Consider the following 25115-nt stretch of genomic DNA (forward strand, 5'->3'; position numbering starts at 1 on the left):
GTTTATCATTCCATATAAATTTAAGCATTGCTTTTATTATTTCATTATTTTTCCTATCTGGGGTGTTGGTAGTACTGTAAGGTCTTCATAGCTGAGTTTTTAATTTCTATGTTGCCATTGTTTAAGACATATTTTTACTACACTGTATTTATTTTAGGTTCCAGATTATCAAGGTTATTTTCCAGAATATATCAAGAGAAATTTAAAAAGACGGCGAAGTATCAAACATTCTTTTTGTCCTAATAAACTGTGAGCTCTTTTATTCTGTTTTTCTCCGCTAAATCATGAATGAAAATCGTAAGTTATATCAGTATTTTTTTTTCTGAACGGGACAATACCACAGAATGTGTTCTATATAATTGTGTCACAAAACAAAACGTTGCGAAATGTTTACAGTATGTTCTTTTTGCCCAGTTTTCCTAGTAGAAACTACTGGGGCCCCTGCTTACTTGTAAAGCAATTAACCTTATCACCATAGCAGTAAAATTCCTGGCCCCTGTAGAGTTATGGGACCACAGGTCATCACAATAGTGATTTATTGTGGTGTCTTTGTATCTGGATCATTTTGATCTGTACATGTATTGTTACAGCTTGAATCTATTACAAAAAGAAGTTGTTTGTAATTCAAAATAGTGCAAATTTATTTAAAAGAGAAGTGGTTGTTTATTGTTCCAAAATTGTGGCAAATGAAAACTTCAAGTAAAGTTATAGCTTATGCATTTGTATTTTCTAATTAAGCATTTAGTTTGGGCAAAAAGTAACTCGGACTAAAGTTGAAATATATTTTATCATATCCGCTTGAAGCGGTATCAACAAAGTCTTTGTCTCCCCACAGTTGGCCTCATTGCTTTTATCATGTCTGTATTTTAAGTATCATGGAGATTTTTAGGATGATGGAATATATATAATGTTTCTGCAAAATAGAATTCCGGTACGAGGGACATGACGAACGTGGCATACTTCAACAGAGCCAATCAAACCATGTTTGCTATCAGTCTACTTGTTTGCGTTCTTGTCGTCTTATCTCCTTGTACTAGGGGCCTCCGTGGCCGAGTGGTTAAGGTCGTTGACTTCAAATCACTTGACCCTCATCGATGTGGGTTCGAGCCTCGTTTGGGGCGTTGAATTCTTTATGTGGGGAAGCCATCTAGCTGGCTTACGGAAGGTCAGTGGTTCTACCCAGGTGCCCGCTCGTGATGAAATAATGCACGGAGGGGCACCTGGGGTCTTCCTCCACCATCAAAAGCTGGGAAGTCGCCATATGACCTATAATTGTGTCGGTGCGACGTTAAACCAAACACAAAAATAAACCGTACTGTACTTAGACTCAGTGTTAACTCCCCGTACTGTACTTGGACTCAGTGTTACATCCACGTACTATGCTTGGACTCAGTGTTACCTCCCCGTACTGTACTTGGAATCAGTGTTACCTCCCCGTACTGTGCTTGGCCACAGTGTTACCTCCCCGTACTGTGCTTGGACAGTACTTGGACTTAGTGTTACCGCCCTGTACTGTACTTGGACTCAGTGTTACCTCCCCGTACTGTACTTGGCCTCAGTATTACCTCCCCGTACTGTGCTTGGACAGTACTTGGACTTAGTGTTACCGCCCTGTACTGTACTTGAACTCAGTGTTACCTCCCCGTACTGTACTTGGACTCAGTGTTACCTCCCCGTACTGTGCTTAGACTCAGTGTTACCTCCCCGTACTGTGCTTGGACTATACGGGGAGGTAACACTGTAAGAACATAAGAGCCACTAATCGCCAGGCTACAGAAATTGTCTTGTCATGGGGAATGCCCTAACAAATAGTTTAGGTCAAACTTATTTATTTAAGTGATGGAAATTTATCTCAATGTCAAATCTAAATATATAACAACTACAGTTTTAGCACGTGCCTCATGCAGGTATTTAAATACTATAAGAACGGAAGCCTTTAATATGCAGGAACTCAGTCAGTTAAAAGATTATGTCAATTGAATATGTCTTCCGGGTGGAAGGAACATCAACCAGGAGTGACAAATTAAAACTCGCTTCGTGTTAGATTATAGCCTTTAAAAGAAAATATGATTTGATGTATGTTTCAGCGTATGATCTTTCATTGAACGCTGTTACCTTTCCAAATACTACTTGTAATGTATGTTACGATTGTCTTAAATTTTGTATTTTATTACAATATGACTGGAATTCAAAATTATCTATATTTCGTCAAAATAGATCCCCGCTTGAATCGTGCAAGCTAGCATTTAGGTCTTGTTTATGTAAGTCTCGCCAATTGGGCTACCAAAACCTTGTGTTAGCCTAGAAAGCCAAGGATTGATAATAAGAATCTGACTACGGTTAATTATAATTTCAGTGTATTTGGATGGGAATGAATCTGATTTCAGGACATTAGAATAAATGATGCCGGTGTTATCCTTTGTTTCTACTACAGTGCCCATGTGTTTTTGTATTTGAAATTCAAGAGATATTTTCTCAGAAAACCCGCCCACTTAGATCAGTAGGGATAGCGCAGATCTATGAAACTCGGGGCCGTGGGTTCGGTCCCTGGGCGAGACGTACGTTCTCCGAAACGATGTGACATTATGTATAACATCTTTCATCACCCATCCATGATTCATGCAAATAAATTGAAAGATATTTACGGAGATTTGTACACTGGTATTTTGAAATACAATTTGCAACAAATGTCGTATTTGATTTGATCAGTTCAAGATTACAGAAGAACATTTCTGTCTAATTGGAACTGAATAGTCCTGAATATTGAACATTTTGCAATTTTGTGTCTTGCCATAAGTACAAACTTATTTATCCAAAATACTGAGCAATCTAGTGAACAAGTTTCAATGTAACATCATCGGTGCTACTGAGGGTACAATGTCCAAGGTGACGTGCTACTGAGGGAACAATGTCCAACGTGTACTGAAGGGGACAATGTCCAACGTGTCGTGCTACTGAGAAGACAATGTCCAACGTGTCGTGCTATTGAGGGAACAATGTCCAACGTGTCGTGCTACTTAGGGAACAATGTCCAACGTGTGTCGTGCTACTGAGGGAACAATTTGCAACGTGTCGTGCTACTGAGGGGGCAATGTCCAGCGTGTCGTGCTATTGAGGGAACAATGTCCAACGTGTCGTGCTACTGAGGGAATAATGTCAACGTGTGTCGTGCTACTGAGGGAACAATGTGCAACATGTCGTGCTACTGAGGTAAAAAAAATAGGGAGGCATTTGGTAGGGGGTCCATGGGCATGCTCCCTTGGGATTTTTTTAGGATGCCATTTCGTGCGTTTTTCTGCATTTCAAACATGTTTTTGTTACTTTTTGAAACAGCCAACCTATTTGCGATTATTGTCACTCTAAAACGTCAATTTAAAGGCATATGGTCATGTTTGCTTGCTTGGTATAATGTTATTCGAACCATATCATATATCATATATAAACACAAGAACAGTGACTGAATACCAACTGGAACTATGACATGCAGAACATTTTGGAGTAACTTAAACTATGACGTGCCGAACAGATTCAAGTGACCGACGAAAATTTTAGCGTGATTAGAAATAAGCGCAGTCGTAATCTATGTAAGCACGAATTCTGATATGACTCACATGTGCCTGATGTGAAAATTTCTAAGATAGCCTCATCTGAAATGCGTGCTGCCTATAGAAGTTGACGTTGAGAGAGACAAATGTCGTGATAATATAGAAAACAGCTTTACAAGGAATGTCTCTAAAACACTAGCATATTTGTGTGACTGTCGGCTGCTTTACAAGTACATCGTCTGTGCAGTTGTTTAATATTCACAGATAACGCTGTAGACTAAAACAGAAACAGAACTATTAAAGGTTTCAAAGAAAGACGTCATGGCTCCACGGCTCGAGGAGCAACTCTTTTCTACCCTACGAGAATACTGTCAAAATGTTTTGTTCTGAAATAATTCAGAATGGTTAAAAGTAAATAATCAAGGTCGTTTGAAGACATATAGACATACTCGTACACTGTTCACATGTATTTGGTTAAGTATGGAATTTAAAATGGATTATTTGCTACACTATCTAATTTATAATAGACTCGATTAGTATGGTCTTTGCAAAGTTTTCATTTAATTTGATACTACAGAAAATGAGTTTTATGTAATATTAAATTGTTGTGTGTACAATGATTTGACAAGATTTGTTCACAAAAGCAAATCGAGGGCTCAGAGCGAAACTAGTCTATCTGCTTCTATTTCTATAATGAACTTAGACTAGTTTCGCACTTAGCCCTCGAAATTATTTGAATATCATTTTTTCTCACTGTCTGGTTACGATAGATATTGTTTTCTGTTTTCGAACCCATATATGATTTGGAGTGTGTGCAAAATTTGTTCTATGATCAGTTTTTAACCTGTAATACAGTTGTAAATAATGTCAATAGTTTTAACTTAAGGTAAATATTGTTGTACTTTTTATCTCACCTAGAATACCTCTGCTAATCTTTTTCTCTTTGATTTGATCAAAGCGATGATTTACCATTTCTTAAAACAAGCGTGGTAGTACTTTTTATGATTTCATTTTTTTTTAAAGAAAGCAGTATATAATATCTGGTTAGCAGTGGTGTTCCGGTTTGATTACGTTAACTTATACAGTGATAACAGTAAATAGCTGTGATATTTTCAGCCATCTTTTATGTTATAACTCCATGTTGGAGTGGCATTGTATTTTTATGCTTTAAACATTGTTTTATATTGCTATTATAAAATGTATGTATAATTATGAGATGTAAATAAATATTGCTACTATAACAAAACTAAAACATTGTTTAAACTATGTAGTAAAAAAAACTAGAATTATGCTCAAGGATAACAAGGTCGATCCCGTGAAATGTGAACATACGAACAACGCAGCTCATAAAATTTAGTTACTGGACAAAATCTGACATGACCTTTGAGCTCTAAGTGTGCCATTGACCTTTAAGATAGGGACATCTGCGTTTTGAAAAAGATGCTCTCCTTTTGAGGCAAACGTTTCTGCCAAATAAAACAAGATTTACGTGCCATTGATCTTTGAGATAGGTGCATTGGTTTGCATTTTAGAAAAGCTAACATTTCCACCTAATATAAAAATAAATTGCTCTATGCATGTTCATACTACTAGTATTGTTTGGCCAATATCAGACGGACGGACGGACATGAACATAGACAGAAACGGCTATGTCTTAGTGTATTAAGTTTTTGAGTAAGGTGTATTACATGATGCCGTTACATGAAATGAATCCTAAATCTCTGAATTAATTAAAATGATGATAAAGTTTCAATTGATTTTTTTTCATGAAATGTGCAAAAATCTTTATAATTTTAGTTGAGAAGATATGTCGAGTGTTTTAGGTGAACTCTGTTATTTGATAACAGAATGAAATTTTGAAATTTTTTTGAAGTTTAATAGACATATTTGACCTTCAGGCTTATAAAGTTTGTGCTTCTAATCACTGAAGGGTGTTTTTTCTTTCATATTTTCACTTTGTTCTTAGACAAAACTGTTCAAAGGGCATTCTCATCCATCATGGTAGACCTCTGGTAGTCGAAAATGTTCAAAGGGATGCAAATACTTTTCCAATACTTGAAAGTGTACTCGCAGTTGAGCGCCGTTGTTTGAAAACCAACGTTAGGTCTTTGCGACCAGCAAGGCACATCCAAACTGTTCATTTATCAAGTAACTGATAAACGATCGGTACAGATCCGTGCAGTCTGATCTCGCAAAGCCCCAATATTGCCCGGGTTTTCACACCGTGGCACCGAGTTGTATGTTATCATTGATGCGGATCATCACTTAGAAAGCTGACCTAATGGTAATATGAATATTGTTTCTTGGGCAAAACTAGTCAAACTAATCCGACGTATTCAGTTTGTTTTATATTGTGACGGTCAAACTGTAAGGCTGTAAAAGTCAGAAATTAAAAAGCAGCCACACAGCGACAGTAAGCTTGTCCAGGACAAAACAAGATGATTATTATGGTGCTTGTGAAACACATTTCACTGGAAATTCTTCACAAAAATGTAATGACCATCCTTTTCAATGGTGAATTACACTTCCATTATCCCGAGCAAGGAGGAGTGGGTGTGGCAAAACAATAGTCTAAGACAAGAGGGTCATGATGACACTGGATCGCTCACCAGAATAGTATGAGCCACATGTTTCAAATGGCAAGCTGATACTAAAATATTAAGAAGTAGGTCACATTAATGTAACTGAAAGTCAGTTTTAAGATCAGTGAGCAAAACTGTACATGTCATCCAAGTTTCAAGGCTGTAAAAGACAAGAAAGTAGGTCATAGGTCAAGGTCACAGCCAAGTGATCCTATTCGCTTGGGATCATCAGGTAATTATAATAAAAGAGTCTAGGAAATATGATCTGATAATTTTTGAAGTATTTTTTCCTGTATAACTCATAATTATAACAAGTGACCCCCACAAAGTCACAAAATAATACCTTTCACATAAAGGTTGGTGCCCCAAAACAAAATAAAAAATAATCTCCCACTTTTTCGCAAAATGGAATGCTACAATGGGGCATTTATTAGGAGTGGGGCCGGCTGGGGTAAGCGTATTTTGTGGTTTTACGGAAAATTGTCTAAAGTCATAAATCAAATAAAATTATATGATGAAAAAGACTCATTCATTTTTTTGAAATTTCTGTGTATTTTCAAAATAAGTATTGCAAAAATATCAAGTGTTGCGAAAGAACATTTGTTAAGGGTATATCATTATTTTTAAAGGAAACAGAGGCGGGTAATATATATTTATTTGAATTTTTCTACAATGCTCAACTTCTTTGGTTTTACTTCATAGCAAGTTTCCGTATTTCTGAACCTTCTGAAACATTGAAAAGTTATAAACCAGATTTGTTTTGTCGTCAAATAATTATTGTTATTGTCCAAGTAATGGATATAAGCACCTGATTATGACTTTAAATGTTTGTAAATATCCGCTCCCTTGCTTACCGTAACTGGTCCCAAATGAATTTGTTCTTATATCACAAAACCAGTGCATTACAAATTGTAATGTTAGAAGATCAAAGCTATCAACAAAATCCTCCTCTGTCAACCACCCGTGTTTCGTATACTGATGTGTGTAAGCTTTTGATCAAAACATGTTCTAGGCTTTGTCTATTTCAGAATTTGATGAAGCGACTGGGGATTTATTATTAATAACAAGTTCAGCACATTTTTCACATTTGTTGAAAGTTCTCTGCTGTTTATACATGGATAATGTTCTATCTGCTGGTACCCAAGACGAGTAAAGTCGAGGATCAGAGAAAACTGACATTTCAACACCATCCAGATCCTTCCTTCTAAGCTAGTCAACACCTGAAACAACCCATGTGTAATTTTATGTTGAATGTGTACATAAGGTACTCCCATAATATTAGTTATATTTACATTAGAATTTTCATTTAGTATTTCGCAACCAAATATATATTCAAATCATTTTGCACTAAATCAAACGTATTTATCCTTATATGTTTAAGACTATAAAAAATGAACATTGTACATGTTTACTTGTTTACATTTTAAAGCCACTAACCTCCAGAGTTTGGCTAAAAATGCTATTTCTTTAAAATGCCAAATTGAGAAGAAAAAACATGCCCGAGTCGGGAATCGAATTCAGGCCGCCGCGGCAATAAAATCTTTCCCGCGGTCTTGACCAGTACACCAAGGAAAATTCGTATAATAGATGCTGCTTTTATCTGCACTGTAAATAGAGACGCGCACAGTTTTGCAACCAAAATCGGGTCAGAGATTTTTAATGTTTCCACTATATATATATAGAGAGAGAAAAGTAACCATGCCTCACTGGAGGCAAATCAAAATAATCTGAACAATCTTGCTAGAGGATCACTGAACGGCCATTTCGTGTAAAATTAATTCAAAATCTGAAATCAAAAGCGCTTTAGGAGATTATGCAATATGAAGACTTTTCTGCTCTGGTGGCCTTGAGGTGAAACCAAGCAGAACTGAAATAAGACCACGGTAGAACACGCTGGCCAAGTTTCATCAGCTCACCATGGTTTTAGAGGAGATGTCGTTTGAAGAAAAGTGTGGACGGACGGACGCACTTATGGACACCGGACGGTTAGTAATCATAATAGCTCACCCTGAGCAGGTGAGCTGAAAAGAATCTGAGTCGAAAATCATTGAGTAACCACAGCCGCCTATATGACAGGTCACCGTGCAACCAATACACCATGTTACGTAGTTAAAACTAATAATGGATCTAATCTAACTAATGTTGATTTCCCTAATCGGCGGACAAGTCTATATATTGAACACTCAGACGTCAAAATCAAACTCATTAAATACTTACAACTACTTACTTCCACCAAAACTTCCGGGTATAGAAGATTAAGATTTAATGGGATTATTGGTTCCGTGAGGACAATTATCGTAACCGGTTAACAATTGGAAGTGCTTGTGTAAAAAAATGGAAGCAAGCTTTGAAGAAGACATACCGATAGATAGATAGATAGATAGATAGATAGATTTCGGCCAAGGATAACATTTACACCTACACTCAATTCTAGATCTGGGACCACACGGTAAATATAAATATCTTATCTAGTAGTCTTGAATTTTCTCTTTCTTTCTTTATGTTTGCATTTTCAAATTTCAAGCCAATAGAATGTATAACACAATCTTACTACGAGTTTTTGGAAGCAAAATATACAACCAAGCAAAATAAAGTCATATTCGGTTTGATGGGAGGTTATGGAGTATGCAACATCCCTAAGGTCCAACACCAAACTAGCACCGCCTGAAATGGAATTCAATTAAACAGATACTGTAAATGAACTCATTGATGAAGCTTAGATAATTAACGGAATGAATAAATGGATCAAGTTTCAACACTTCGAAATATTTAAGAAAATTAGCGTTCATTTGAAGGATTTGGAGTGGAGTTTGGATACATAAGTTCTTTAAAACATTTAAACGATTAAGACATCCGAATATCTCAAGAAATGATTAAGATCGTCCTCTGATCAAAGGACACTTTATCAGTCATTAAGAATTTTAGAAACGAAGTGCAAATTTACCGTGGAAAACAATATGTTGAACAGAAGACGCAGGTAGATAGATCAGTGGCCAGTCTGTCACTTAAAGATCAGTCTGGGACACAAAATGAAAACAAATTTCAAGAAATGAGTGAGCGAGTTTATAGGATGACGAATTATCAATAAGAAAACGCACAACACTTCAAATCCATTTTGTACCGAACCCTATTGATGATTAATTAAAAACGTAGCTATCTTGATCTACAACATTTTAAAATTATTGACAAGCCCATCTGGATTTTTAATTACATTCCCACATAAAGCCGTTCACAAAGCCATCTTGAATTATTTGTGGACATGTCCAGCATGTGAACAATTGGTTAAAGTCGATTCTGTAACAAGCTCAATGAGTAAGTCATATACCAGTATACATGTATATATTTAGAAGACGAGGAACATCAGCATATCTTCAGTAATAAATATAACGTGTATGGCAAGATAGCAGATATGCCAATACAGGTTTAACTTTTAGCTTTGGGGGAGACAATTGGGATAGCCCAAACATGTTTACTAACTATTTATAAACACACATAGAGTGTCATTGCAGTTAGAAATTATCTATTTAAATTCTTCCTTTTTTCAAAAGCTGTAAAGACATATGTTGCGAGATTTCGAATATCTTTACTATTTTCATTAACAAATAATTGCAAAATTTTAGATAACTTGGATTATGCCAGAAATACTTTCTGATACACTGTACACTTAGGTCTAAAACTTCCTGACATTCAATAACAAAATGTTACTCATCTTATGTATGTCAGCTATGACAAATTCTGTTTTCATAAAGTATTATAATAAACTTTATCAACTACAAAATTGAGATATATACATAATTATTCTTAAGACTGGAATGCAAATATTCATATAATTCCTATAAACCTTGAAGATCTCGTTTTACATGTATATGTCATCCATGGAAATTTATGAAAGGTCTGAAAATGTACTTAGAGTACTTATAAGGATTACTTGGTATGATAAAAATAGAATAATAAGTTTTCATTTCATCAGGAAACGTTTACATGAGTGCATAGCTTTTTACATAAATAAATGTAATCAGTGGAAGTATGCTACCTCAAAATTGCACACTGATAAAATATACAGCCCTTAAAGTATACAGTCCCCTAATCTCCGTGACAGAGAAAAATGTCTGATCAGAATAAATACTGTTCAAGATATGCTTCTATTTAGGTTTAAATCTTGTATTTATTTAACGTGACAGCACTTTATCATAATGTCAATATTATATTTTAGCGTGTATCTCATGGCATTCAATGTAAATACTACAAGACGGGAAACAACCGGAAAAGGAAAGAAATAAGCTCAAAGGTCATATCCGGGTAGAGGTGACAGGAGAGATTCTGCTCGTTTACGTTGATTACCGACAAATTAGAATTGATTTTTTTTATTCAAGGGGTGAATGCGAAAGAGGTCTAAGTGCATACATCTTGTATGAACAGAGAAGCACTTAGTGTTCTTTCGCATTCACCCCTTATATGACTGAAAAACTGTTGAAAAAGACTTTAATTAAACCAGAACATACGCACGCACGCACACGCGCACGCACGCACACTGATTTTAAAGGCAGAAAAAGTTTATTTCTCAATAATTAGCCGATTGTAATAAAACAATGACATCGCCTAAATTGCAACTGCATTGGCAAGCTGAAAGTCAGCTATCAGTATATAAACCCAAAGAGACTTTTTCTAAATGAAATTTTGTGTAACTGCTCGATGGTATACCAGCATTACGTACTTCACAGATATAAAAAAACGGAAGTATAGATAATGCTTATGATAATGTTGATGAAACAAACACTGAACTTCCTGTTTTCTCACTAAGAACTTGAAAATTTTATCATACAAGAACAAGAAATTACGCACATTCTATTAAATTTAGTTGTTAACAAAGCATCCGGTCCTGATGAAATTAGTCATAAAATGTTAAAAGAAACTTCTAAAACATTGTGTAACCCTCTTTGTCTACTTTATTATCGTTCAATGTCCGAAAAAAATATATCCGTCTAGTTGGAGTTTAGCGCACGTTATGCCACTTTTTAGAAAAGGCAACAAAGATGAACCGTCAAATTACAGACCAATTTCTCTTATTTGTTGTGTTGGAAAAGTTATGGAACGTATTATCTTTAAACATATGTTTAACTATCTGCATGATAATTCACTAATATTCCAAAATCAATCAGGTTTCTTACCAGGACATTCTACTAGTTATCAACTCATTGACATCTATAATCAAATATGCAAAGCTTTAGACAACAAAGAATGTATATGTATTGTGTTTTGTGATATATCCAAAGCGTTTGATAGAGTTTGGCATAAGGGACTAATTTTTAAAATACGACAATATGGAATCACTGGAAATTTGTTAGACTGGTTAGAAAATTATATAATGAATAGAACTTAAAAAGTTTTCGTCAGAACTTCTTTTTCAGAGTCACAATGGTGTTCCTAAGGGCTCAGTTCTTGGACCTCTTTTATTTCTTATCTATGTAAATGATATAGCTGACTCACATTTAAGTATTACTACACTTTTCGCAGATGATAGTTCTCTAGCCGTATCAACAAGTAACATTGATACGATGGAAGAAACTCTTAATCATGACCTCCACAAAATTAAGTTATGGTCCAAACAGTGGTTAGTAAATTTTAATCCTTCTAAAACAGAAGTTATGTTCTTTTCCTATTGTAATAGAAACCGTCGAAACTTATATTTCGATAATGTACACCTAACATTTGTTGAACATCATAAACATCTCGGTGTAACTTTAAGTCAGGACGGGTAATGGCATGAACATATCGCCACTACAGTTTCATCTGCGATCAATGAAAATATTGAAAATTCTAATTCAACGAAATACCCTCAATCAAATATATAGATCTTATTTACGTCCACGTCTGGAATATGCCTCGTTGTTATAAAAAAGAATACAATACGAAGCTGCTAGAGTTGTAACGGGTTTAACAAGATCAGTATCTATTCAAAATTATTAAAAGAAATCGGATGGGTATCTCTTGCGGACAGAAGAAAAATTCAAAAATTAATTTTAGTATACAAAGGAAAACATTATTTATTGCCATTGTACTTATCACAGGTATTTCTTCCTGTAGTCGAAAATGCATATGAAAATCAATACTGTTTGAAAAATAATGTCAATTATGTATCAATGGCGAGAAGAACAGAATATATTCTAAGTCAGTTATCCTCTCAGCAATACAACTTTGGAATGAATTACCTTTAAACACTAGAGAATCAGATTCATTAGCAAGTTTTAAAAAGAAAACTCAAAGATATAATTATACAAACCAACAATTGTTCCATCATATTTTACAAGTGGCGAACGTTCGCCATCAGTACATCAAGTACGCATTAGAAACAATTGTAGCAACCTGAATTCAGACTTGTAAAACTATCACCTTATCCCAAATCCTGCATGCGGCTGTGGCGCTTTAATAGAAGATGCAGCAAACTTTCTATTTCAATGCCCCAAATACAATTATCAAATGAGAAATCTTTTTATAAATACACTTTAATTCCATCATCTTAGCACGAAGAAACTACTTTTTGGTATTGATATACTGAACGATTCTCACAATGGGCTCTTATTTCATCATGTACATCATTTCATAAAGGAAACTCAGAGATTTTGATAACTTTTGTACAATTTTACTATTTTAATGATATACATCAAGATAGAATGGACCACTGCTAAATAAAAGTTAAACACAGGAAATACGCTGGGCAGGGGACTAACAGATCAGCGGCAAATGTATCTACTTTTCTCGTAATTTCTCTATAGCCTAATTGTTTGTTTTTTTCTGTACGATTCTTTTTATGTACATTTTTCTGTTCTTGATATGATAAGTATATAAATAACATAATGTAGTCTGCTTTTTCAGGGAAGGGCCCCCGATAATGTTGTTATAACTTCTGGCCCAATCCTTTTGTATATTTTCATTGATATATTTATATATGCTTGTTGTATGTGTGTGAATAGAATATGTATAACAAAATATGATTAAACTAAACTAAACTCAGCTCTTTAAAGAAAAGATACTGAATCTGAAGATGATCTTTGTCAGATAAGCAGTTTTAATGTATAAATATACTTATTTCCTTTCTACTTGTTATACAGTTGACATGACGCTTTTGTGATGGATTCAGTGAAAAGGTAGGGTTTTTTATATTTCTATATTACTGGAAAGGATAATAATTATGTAAAATATTAAGATTTTTGTACTTGAGCGTTTTGTTTGTTACTATATTTTAACTAAATTGAAACAAAAATGTAAAGTGTACTTTTGACACGTTTTCTTCCATACTACACAGCCTCCTTTCTCTCGATGTAGAAATATTCCTCGAATTCGAATGCTAGTGTAAATATTTTTTACAATTTATTTCCAAATCTACCACATTTGCTAGACAATATTTGTATCGTTGTAGCAGTCTTTAAAGCAATGCGTTGATCGTAAAAAGTCTGTTTCCCGACATTTCAACCAGATCTCTTCAGATCGTTCAGCACGACATTTATGTTGTAAGTGTACGGTTTAATTTTTCAGCTTGAATATTTCAGCCTAAGTGGTCCCAATACTCTCGCGTTAAAAGCTTTGGGTGTTGTTTGATTACCCCTTGGATATGATGCTATTTTCTAATTTTGTCGGTAATGAACGGTAGCTTACACTTCCACTACGGTCCATGAACAGGCTGAATCAAATCGGGCGTAAAAGCATTTTCGTTAATGTCGTGTTGGGCGTCCTGTGGTTTTCCACTTTTTTATTTTGTTATTATATATTCGAATCCTTAGGTTTCATGTTGTTTATTTAAAATTTCCGCATACTAGAGTCTCGTCAAGGTGTTGCACATTTCATTATATCTCATAAACAGACTTACCAGACCGGAACTGCTATCAATTTGCTTGGTTCGTATTATTCTCCCAATGGATCTACAGACTATTTACTTGAGGGATTGCCCACTAGAGCCAGTGTTTGATCTACAGTTATTAACAATTCTCATATTTGTACTTATTGACAGATAATGTTTTGAAAAGACGACTCATTAAGTTGGGGGGGGGGGGGGGGGGGGCGGGGGTGTATATAGGAGTGAGCTTGGCTATCGGTCGGTCGGTTAGTTTTCATGGTTTCCGGATGATAACTCATGAAAAGCTTGACCGAATTAAATAATTTTTGGTACACAGGTGTAACATCAGAAAATACATGTCAAGTTCAAATTTGGGGTTAGTAGGTCAAAGGTCAAGGTCATAGTGACCCTGAACAGATAAACGGTTTCCGGATGATAACTTAAGAACGCTTTGGCCTGGGATCATAAAGTTTGGTTCACAGGTGTAACATTATAAAGTACAGGTCAGGTTCGACTTTGAGGTCTGTAGGTGAAAGGCCAAGGTCACAGTGACTCGAAACAGTTAAATTGTTTCCGGATGATAACTTGAGAACTCTTGGGCATAGGATCATGAAAATTGATAGGGAGTTTGGTTATGACCAGCAGATGACCCTTTATGATCAGTAGGTCATAGGTCAAGGTCACAGAGACCCGGAACATTTAAACGTTTTTCAGACAGTAACTTGAGAACGTTTGGGACTAGGATCTTGAAACTTCATAGGGAGGTTAATCATGACCAATAGATGACCTCTATTGATTTTGAGGTCAGTAGGTCAAAGGTCAAGCTAGTTCAGCTGTGACATTGGCTTAGTTCTGTGACAAGGACATATTGTGGGAGTATAATTCGTCACTCCTGTGACAACTCTAGTTTGTTGTTCCTTTAGTATACACTTATTGAAATGCTTGCTAGTCTATAGACGGAACTATTGGCCCATAGTCCTGTGGACCCCGTTTTGACTATTGACCGGCAAGAAACAGTTCTTGTTAATTATAATGAATATCATGCCATCGTAGCAGAGAAAGTCACCACTTGCGTAAAATAAATCCCGTTCATGTTTTACTTGGTTTTCAAGAATAATGTCTTGGGGTGTTTTGTCCTGGCCAGAAAGTTTAGAAATAGGAGTGTGGAACCTTAAGTGAGTTTTTTTAAATAGAAATGGGTGCTCAATTGTAGTCTATGAAACAGCTAGAAAGGTTTTACTAACTGATCTCTTGACAAAGAATAACTTCATTAATGTCTGACAAATCAAAGAACTATAAATTCATATTTCTATTTTATCTATTTTGAAACCCTCAATCGTTTTGGTTTAAACAATATTTATTTCAAAATATGCATCAATTATACATTGAGGACTAAGCAACAAGCTTTATCAAAAATTAGATTATAATTTTCAGCAGCTAGCCAGGACAATTAATATCTCTCACAGATACCGTTCTTCTATGTATTAAAATATACCAACGTTATCTTATAGTCAATATTGTAAATAGCGATTGATCCACAAAAAAGCATTCCTTTTTATCATAGGAGGAAAGGTTGACGGCGATGTCAGATAAGCTCAATGGCCTACATGCAGGAATGACTTGATCAGACTTTACAAACCTAGGTGTTTTTGATACCATCAGGATAATCATCTTATGTTTCACAACCGGAAATAGCTACATGCATAAATGCATTCTTAACTCCTGATGCAAGGTAATTAAATTTTGTTTCGTTTCTTCCTTCAACATTTTATATACATACAATTCATAGTCAATATACGTCAATCAGTGATCGAAAAAAGTGCAAATATTCAATTTCTTTAACACTTTGTACTTTCATGCCCTCTTAAAATGAACAAAAAATGGATATTTTAATTTTTTGAATTGCAGGTTAAGTGTTCTCTCGACAGCAGTTCTTAAACATGAATCACATTCTGGTATTGTTTGGAACAATCGTTGCAGTGGCGTGTGTGACCATTGCCCAGGCAGCCGCAGATGATTGTAAAATAGACTATATGGCCAATCAGACAAAATCATCGAAAGAGTATATCGCAGAAGGCTGTTATTCTGTGAGATGCGATAACCTGTCTCTTACAGAGGTTCCAAAGGACTACCCCGACCCACCGACAAACAAATCACTTTGCTTCCTTGACCTTAGCTGGAATAACTTTGACCAGCTTAAAAATAACTCATTTGTCAATGCTGCTAATTTGAACACTTCATTGATTCGAAATCTTTATCTGGACAATTCGAATATATCTTACATTTCGTCGAATGCATTCTTGGGCCTGTCTAGTCTGTTGTATCTCAATTTATCTGGAAACAATCTAATCTGGCCAAGTGGATTCGGTAAAGGTGTTTTCAAACCATTGTCAAATCTCACATACTTGAATGTTAAAGAAAATAATTTACAAACATTTGAAGGGTTGGGAGTGGAGTTGGGATACACAAAATTAGGAGGAATCTACGCTGAACTATGCGCCAATTGCACATTCGGTAAAGAATTTGAACAACTTGAACATCTGGTCAATCTAAGCTTATCCGGACGTTCTAAAGATGCTTGCAATGTTTCGGTTATCCATAACAATACATTTGAAGGCCTAACAAAGTTGCAGCGCCTTTGGATATCATCCTGTAACATCGAAGAAATAGAAGCGAACACTTTCAGTCCATTGAAAGAAAATCTGACCTTACTGGATATCTCGTACAATGAAAAATTGAATTTTACAAGAATGAACACAGCTTTATATGGTTTGAGGAACTCTTCAAAACTGCAAATTTTAAATGTGAACCGGATTCATAACGTACATGATATTGGTGTAGCGGTAAAAGGATGTGACCTGGAAAATCTTAGAACACTACGTGCGCTTACTACGCTGCATATGGATCTTAATAAGATAGAAATATTTGAAGAGGAAATCTTTAACCCAATATCTATGTTTCCTAGTTCACTTAGAGATCTGACATTATCTGGAAACAGGTTATCGTTCGGAAATTATATAAATTTTATTCACAACGCTACGAATATCACTTGCCTGGACATGTCCAGACAGCATTTGTATTACGACCCTTTCCTGTACGAACATTTTGAACCCGAAAACACGCAAGAAGAGTCGATAGTTGCAGACGAAAAGTGCATGCTGAATAAAACTCTAGACTTCTCCAAGTATACATGTAATGACAGCTGTTTCGTTTGTATCCCTCCGAATTTACGTCGCGTAAAATGGAGAAAAAGCTTCCTCAATTTCAATACAGAAATGAATCTTCACATTTGTGGAGCAAGCAAACTTTTAAATTTAGATTTGTCATTTAACTTACTTACCAAATTGAAAGGTTCAATTACAGGATTAGAAAATCTACAGCACCTGGACCTTTCTGAAAATTACTGCAGTGAGGTAGCTCCGGCGTTTTTTGACAATTTTAGAAATTTAGAGCATCTTAATATCTCTGGAAACATTTTAGGAGTGGCATTTGGCCAAACCTCTTCTTATCTGTCAAACAAGATATTTAGAAACTTAACGCAAATTACCGACCTTGACCTCTCAAATAATAGGATTGAACGATTTTCAGATCGGCACATTTTCAAAGGTTTGAGAAATATAAAGTTTATGTATTTACATTCAAATCTGATGGGTGACTGGAAGTATGCAATGCCAAAGAGCAAATCGCTAAAATTGCTAGACTTGTCACGAAATAAGTTAAGCACTCTTTCGAATAAACTAAGAGCATATTTAGACACACTTTGCCAAGGCACGCACTGCAATGTGAGTCTCATTCTAAAAAACAATCCCCTGGAATGCAGCTGTAAGACATTGCCTTTTCTAAAATGGATGTTGTCCACAAAAGTGGACGTTGAAAGGGACGAATGTAAGTTTAATGCGGAACAGCGTAACATATCGGGGAATGAAGCTTTGCACACAATGATAGAAACATTGGAAAATAAAGAATGTCTCGACAAAAGCTGGCAAACGTGGACTGTTGGAATTATTTGTGCGATTGTCGGCTGCTTCATGAGTATTGTGATCGGCGTAGTAGTTTACAGATATCGATGGAAACTGAGATATATATATTACAGTAGAAACCGACGATTTAATCATGAAGGGTTCGAGCGTCTGTTTGAAAATGACGCCTTTGTGTCTTATTCGAAGTGTAAAGCAAGTTTCATAAAAAACAACATGGTACCGTCACTTGAGGAGCAACGAGGTCTTCGGCTGTGGGTGGCAGACAGAAACTCAATACCGGGCACATCAATTGCCGAAACTATCACGCATGGTATATATAATAGCCGGAAGTCGGTCCTTCTTATTGACACGGACTATCTTAAGGACAGCTGGTGCGATTATGAAATGAATATGGTACATGTTGAATCCACCGAGGCAAAGAGAAAGCTTATTATTATAGTTCTAATGGAAAACATTCCTCTGGAAAATCTACCCATAAATGTCATGCGCTTCCTTCGTAGTGAAAGGTCACTTGAATATCCGGAGCACGGGCACGACTTGGACGTATTTTGGACAAATCTTGCAGATGAAATCATGAGTTGAATGATGAATGGTTTAATATTCAAAAGTGTTTGTTTACTTGAGCATAATATATTTACATGTTTCTTATCTGATAAATGCTTTTAAAAACAGTGTCCACAATAAACAAAATTCTGCCATTAAAATTTAGGTACTAATATAATCTGGATCCCTTGGATGCATTGAACGCAACAAAACATGGTTGATTTGAATATTTGTCGGTAGACATTTTTCTGCTGTATTTCTTCTTTATATAAAACATCTTCCCATTTGGCTTTATTTTCATTTTATATTTTCATTTGTTTTTCATACAAGTTTCATTTTAGAAAGAGTTGTAAGTAATGATTCACCATGTTTCTGTCTTTCATCTTTATGTTTCGTCCGATACATTTAACTACTGATGATACTTTAAATAGTCTATATTTTCCAAATCATAAATATACATTATACTTGAAGTTTTGGAATGAATAGAAACTATTTGTTGTATTGTCAAAGAAATGTTGTATATATATTTAATGCCTTTTTCATATAATTTCTTTCTAGAAAAAAAATGTTTTTGATTTAAGTTTTATATCATGACTTTGTGTTGTTCCATAAGATATGATGACTTACTTCTGTTTCATTTTCATTATCTTTTATGGGTGTCCAAGTTAATAATATGTCTTTTTAAGAAAGTGTTGTCTTTGCATATCATTCCAATATATTTTTTGTTAAATTAATGCCCTTCCATTTTACACATTATGTTTTTATAAAATATTTTCTATGCTCTTTTGTTGTTTTGATCATTTACTCGTTTAATCCAACGTGCTTTTAATGCATTCAGAAAATACTTACAGTCAATCAATTTTAAACCCCCTTCATCGTAACTAAGTGTTAATGTATCTTTCGTTTTATTTTTTTTCTGGTTTATCATTCCATATAAACATAAGCATTGCTTTTATTATTTCATTATTTTTCCTATCTGGGGTGTTGGTAGTACTGTAAGGTCTTCATAACTGAGTGTTAAATTTCTATGTTGCCATTGTTTAAGACATAGTTGTACTACACTGCATTTATTTTAGGTTCCAGATTATCAAGGTTATTTTCATAGTCATTTGAAAAGATCATTCCTAATGTTTCTAACGACTCGTGTTTAAATTTAACATTAATGTGTTTAACGATCCAACAGTAGATTTATCAGTGTATGATAGCTTATGGGTAACCATTATTATTAAATCAATAATAACTACACACTCAGCAAATCCAAACCTTTAAGTTGTCTTCCTATGTCAAACTGTTTTGTATGATAAGATATCGGAAGATCAGAAATCAAAAGGATTATTACTTAAGCCCAAAATATTTTATAACGTAAATTAATCGTTCAAAGGAATTTTCTTTTCTGCTATTAGCAAAGGCTGCATTTTATCTAATGGGTATTGAATGGACTCCATGATTCCAAAGGACCAGAATATATCAAGAGAAATATAAAAAGACTTCAAAGTATCAAACATTCTTTTTGTCCTAATAAACTGTGAGCTCTTTTAGTCTGTTTTTCTCCGCCAAATCATGAATGAAAATTGTAAAAAAAAACAAAGACAAATATCAAACAGGGAACACCACGTACCAAAAACGCAGCCTCCCCAAAACGAAACCCACAGCACGCAGACGCGCACACCACAAACACACACACACATACACATACACGCGCACACACACAAAGCCAATACATTAGGACAAAACGAACAAACAAAGGAACACAGTGGGGCACCGCCTTGGAACGGTCAGTGGCAAAAACACCACTGGGGAGCTTAAACCGGTTTATGGTGCGCACCCAATCTCACTCTTACCCCCACCATGTTCCAAAGACACGGGGCAGTGTAAATAAAAATAATCCCCTCCAGTTGAATCTCTAACACACGTAATGGAAACAAAAAGGCATGGCATGTAAAACACAAATATGCTCGTGTATAAATATATAACAAGAGTGCCGCCAAGCGGGGCAATATACGCCCGAAGGGTTACATCAGAGGATTGGAGTAAAATTTCAAGAATTTGACTGTTGAAGCCCAAAGGACAGGAACAACAAAAAAAAAAAAATCCAAAAAGAAAAATTCTAAGTCCAAAAAAGAATTCTTATCAGGTAAAGTTATGTCAAAATACTAAATATACAAAATACTAAAAATTGGATGTACCATCCATGTTGTACCACAGAAAAGTGGTCTCGGCTTTTCCCTACTACCAATAATAAAAAAGTTTTAAAATAAGCTATTTATAGTAACAAAAAAGGGAAGTAATTCAAAAAAAAATTGTAAGGAAACAAAAAGGGATCTACCAAATAAAAATAAGAGCACTGCAATGCATAGCAATATACACAAAGCAAAGTCATATATGACCTTTGACCCCTAAGTGTGACCTTGACCTTGAAGCGAGTCATCCAAAACATGCGCTCTGCATGTCGCCTCAGTGTGGTGAACATTTGTGCCAAGTTTCTTTGAAATCCTTCAAGCAGTTCAAGAGTTACAGAGCGGACACAACAAAGTCATTTATGACCTTTCACTCATAAGTGTGACCTTGAACTTGTAGCTAGTCATCCGAAACAAGCGCTCTGCACTTCATCTCAGTGTGATGAACATTTGTGCCAAGTTTCTTTGATCAAGCTGTTCAAGAGTTACAGAGCGGACACGTAACACACTCATATGATCTTTGATCCCTAAGTGTGACCTTGACCTTGAAATGAGACATCCAAAACATGCACTCTGCACGTCATCTCAGTGTGGTGAACATTTGTGTCAAGTTTCTTTGAAATCCTTCAAGGGGTTCAAGAGTTACAGAGCGGACACGAAATTGCTAACGGACGGACGGACAGAAGGACACCGAGACCATAACATAATACGTCCCTTCGGGCGTATAAAAAGCAAACCTTTAGAACCAAAAACGTATGTACTCAATGCCTTTTCAGAAGACAGAGCAACAAGAGAAATATGAAACAGGCCAGAAGACAGATACCAAAACAATTCAGTCCTGGTTGGATCTAAAAACTGTTTATCATAGAGTCCTCCCCCTCTTAATTCAGACACAATCAAAGAGGGAAGCGTAGTATCCAACTGTAAACCGGTTGAACACTATACATGCGGTATGTCTCAAAACAGTCGGGTCGTAACCTCTTTTTATAAAACGTTTTATAATTTTACCAAATACATTTGGAAAATTACCATGACATATCATTATTTTTTTGTGAACGGGACATAACCACGGAGTGTGTTCTATATAATTGTGTCACAAAACCAAAACGTTGCGAAATGTTTACAGTATGTTCTTTTTGCCCAGTTTTCCTGAGCCCCTGCCTACTTGTAAAGCAATTAACCTATAGCAGTAAAAGTCCCGGCCCTTGTAGAGTTATGGGACCCCAGGTCATTACAATAGTGATTTATTGTGGTGTATTTGTATCTGGATCATTTTGATCTGTACATGTATTGTTACAGCTTGAATCTATTACAAAAAGAAGTTGTTTGTAATTCAAAATAGTGCAAATTTATTTAAAAGAGATGTGGTTGTTTATAGTTCCAAAATTGTGACAAATGAAAACTTCAAGTAAAATTATTATATAGCTTATGCAATTTGTATTTTCTAATTAAGCATTTAGTTTGGGCAAAAAGTAACTCGGACTAAAGCTGAAATAAATTTTATCATATCCGCTTGAAGCGGTATCAACAAAGTCTTCGACTCCCCACAGTTGGCCTCATTGCTTTTATCATGTCTGTATTTTAAGTATCATGGAGATTTTTAGGATGATGGAATACATATAATGTTTCTGTAAAAGAGAATTCCGGTACGAGGGGCATACTTCAACAGAGTCAGTCAAACCGTGTTTGTTATCAGTCTACTCGTTTGCGTTCTATCTTCAAGTGTCGTCTTACCTCCTCGTACTAGGGGCCTCCGTGGCCGAGTGGTTAAGGTCGCTGACTTCAAATCACTTGACCCTCATCGATATGGGTTCGAGCCTCACTCAGGGCGTTGAATTCTTCATGTTAGGATGGCACTAGGAGCATTGAATTCTTCATGTGAGGAAGCCATCCAGCTGGCTTACGGAAAGTCGGTGATTCTACCAAGGTGCCCGCTCGTGATGAAATAATGCACGGAGGGGCACCTTGGGTCTTCCTCCACCATCAAAAGCTGGGAAGTCGCCATATGACCTATAGTTGTGTCGGTGCGACGTTAAACCCAACAAAAAAATTCCCGTACTGTACTTAGACTCAGTGTTACCTCCCCGTACTGTACTTGGACCCAGAGTTACCTCCCCGTACTGTGCTTGGACTCAGTGTTACCTCCCCGTACTGTACTTGGACTCAGTGTTACCTCCCCGTACTGTGCTTGGACTCAGTGTTACCTCCCCGTACTGTACTTGGACTCAGTGTTACCTCCACGTACTGTGCTTGGACTCAGTGTTACATCCCCATACTGTGCTTGTACTCAGTGTTACCTCCCCGTACTGTACTTGGACTAAGTGTTATCTCCCCGTACTTTGCTTGGACTGGACTCAGTGTAACCTCCCCGTACTGTCCTTGGATTCAGTGTTACATCCCCGTACTGTGCTTGGACTGTATTTGGACTCAGTGTTACCTCCCCGTACTGTACTTGGACTCAGTGTTACCTCCCCGTACTGTACTTGGACTCAGTTGTTACCTCCCCGTACTTTGCTTAGACTCAGTGTTACCTCCCCGTACTGTACTTGGACTCAGTGTTACCTCCCCGTACCGTGCTTAGACTCAGTGTTACCTCCCCGTACCGTACTTAGACTCAGTGTTACCTCCCCGTACTGTACTTGGACTCAGTGTTACATCCCCGTACTGTGCTTGGACTCAGTGTTACCTCCCCGTACTGTACTTGGACTCAGTGTTACATCCCCGTACTGTACTTGGACTCAGTGTTACCTCCCCGTACTGTCCTTGGACATAGTTTTACCTCCCCGCACTGTGCTTGGACGGTACTTGGACTCAGTGTTACCTCCCCGTATTTTGCTTAGACTCAGTATTACCTCCCCGTACTGTGCATGGACTTACTTGGACTCAGTGTTACCTCCCTGTACTGTGCTTAGACTCAGTGTTACGTCCCCGTACTGTGCTTGGACTCAGTGTTACCTTCCCGTACTGTGCTTGGACTCAGTGTTACCTCCCCGTACTGTGCTTGGACTCAGTGTTACCTCCCCGTACTGTACTTGGACTCAGTGTTACCTCCCCGTAATGTGCTTGGACTCAGTGTTACCTCCCCGTACTGTACTTGGACTCAGTGTTGTTACTATTTTCCTTTTGGGTCACAGACTCCATTCAATGTGTTGCACATTGAAATACTTCCAACCGAGCCTGCTCTTATGTTCATGGTCGCATTCTCTGAGGGTTGTCTGAAAAACTGTAAGAACATAAGAACCACTACAGCCGGGCTACAGAAATTGTCTTGTCATGGGGAATGCCCTAACAAATAGTTTAGGTCAAACTTATCTATTTAAGTGATGGAAATTTATCTCAATATCAAATCTAAATACATAACTACAGTTTTAGCACGTGCCTCATGCAGGTATTTAAATACTACAAGAACGGAAGCCTTTAATACGCAGGAATTCAGTCAGTTCAAAGATGATGTCAATTAAATATGTCTTCCGGGTGGAAGGAACATCAACCAGGAGTGACAAATTAAAACTCGCTTCGTGTTCCGAAGATAACTGTTGATTATTGCCTTTAAAAGAAAAGATGATTCGATGTATGTTTCAGCGTATGATCTTTCATTAAACGTTGTTACCTTACCAAATACTACTTGTAATGTATGTTACGATTGTCTTAAATTTTGTATTTTATTACAATATGACTGGAATTCACAATTATCTATGTTTCGTCAAAATAGATACCCGCTTGAATCGTGCAAGCTAGCATTTAGGTCTTGTTTATATAAGTCCTGCCAATTGGGTAACCAAAACCTTGTGTTAGCCTAGAAAGCCAAGGATTGATAATAGGGATCTGACTACGGTTAATTATAATTTCAGTGTATTTGGATGGGAATGAATCTGATTTCAGGACATTAGAATAAATGATGCCGGTGCTATCCTTTGTTTCACTACAGTGCCCATGTGTTTTTGTATTTGAAATTCAAGATATATTTTCTCAGAAAACCCGCCAACTTAGTTAAGTAGGGATAGCGCAGATCTATGAAACTCGGGGCCGTGGGTTCGGTCCCTGGGCGAGACGTACGTTCTCAGAAACGATGTGACATTATGTATAACATCTTTCATCACCCATCCATGATTCATGCAAATAAATTGAAAGATATTTACGGAGATTTGTACACTGGTATTTTGAAATACAATTTGCAACAAATGTCGTATTTGTTCAGTGTTTGTTTTGCAATTCAAGATTATATATTGAACCGCGATTCCGCTTACTAAAAAGATATTATTGTTGCTTCAGGGCATTTGAGGTTTAAGTCTCTGTTACGCTTTGTAATTTACAATATTTTCCATTTTGCAGTTCAAATTGCAAACTGAAATTCAAATAAAAAAAAAACACACAGATATATACTGAACCGCGATTCAGTTTCTCAGAGAAGAGCATTTTAGGCTTTATATTTGAACATTTCTGTCTAATTTGAACTG

At 36.2% G+C, this 25115-nt stretch overlaps 1 protein-coding gene across 1 annotated transcript; it reads left to right on the plus strand.

Annotated features, from left to right (window-relative positions):
- Positions 1-8347: 8347 nt before the first annotated feature.
- Positions 8348-19994, plus strand: LOC128548018 (toll-like receptor 4). Its single transcript, XM_053522277.1, has 4 exons — positions 8348-8576; positions 13237-13272; positions 15523-15690; positions 15867-19994. Exon 4 carries the CDS (start codon positions 15899-15901, stop codon positions 18518-18520), a length of 2622 nt encoding a protein of 873 aa, XP_053378252.1. The 5' UTR covers positions 8348-8576; positions 13237-13272; positions 15523-15690; positions 15867-15898; the 3' UTR covers positions 18521-19994.
- Positions 19995-25115: the final 5121 nt, after the last annotated feature.

This window comes from Mercenaria mercenaria, chromosome 13, assembly GCF_021730395.1.
Source record: "Mercenaria mercenaria strain notata chromosome 13, MADL_Memer_1, whole genome shotgun sequence".
Taxonomy (NCBI): Eukaryota; Metazoa; Mollusca; class Bivalvia; order Venerida; family Veneridae; genus Mercenaria; species Mercenaria mercenaria.

Bases quoted from the DNA above. Each gene is read 5' to 3' on its own strand.
- LOC128548018 (XM_053522277.1), top strand. From the start codon at position 15,899: ATGAATCACATTCTGGTATTGTTTGGAACAATCGTTGCAGTGGCGTGT.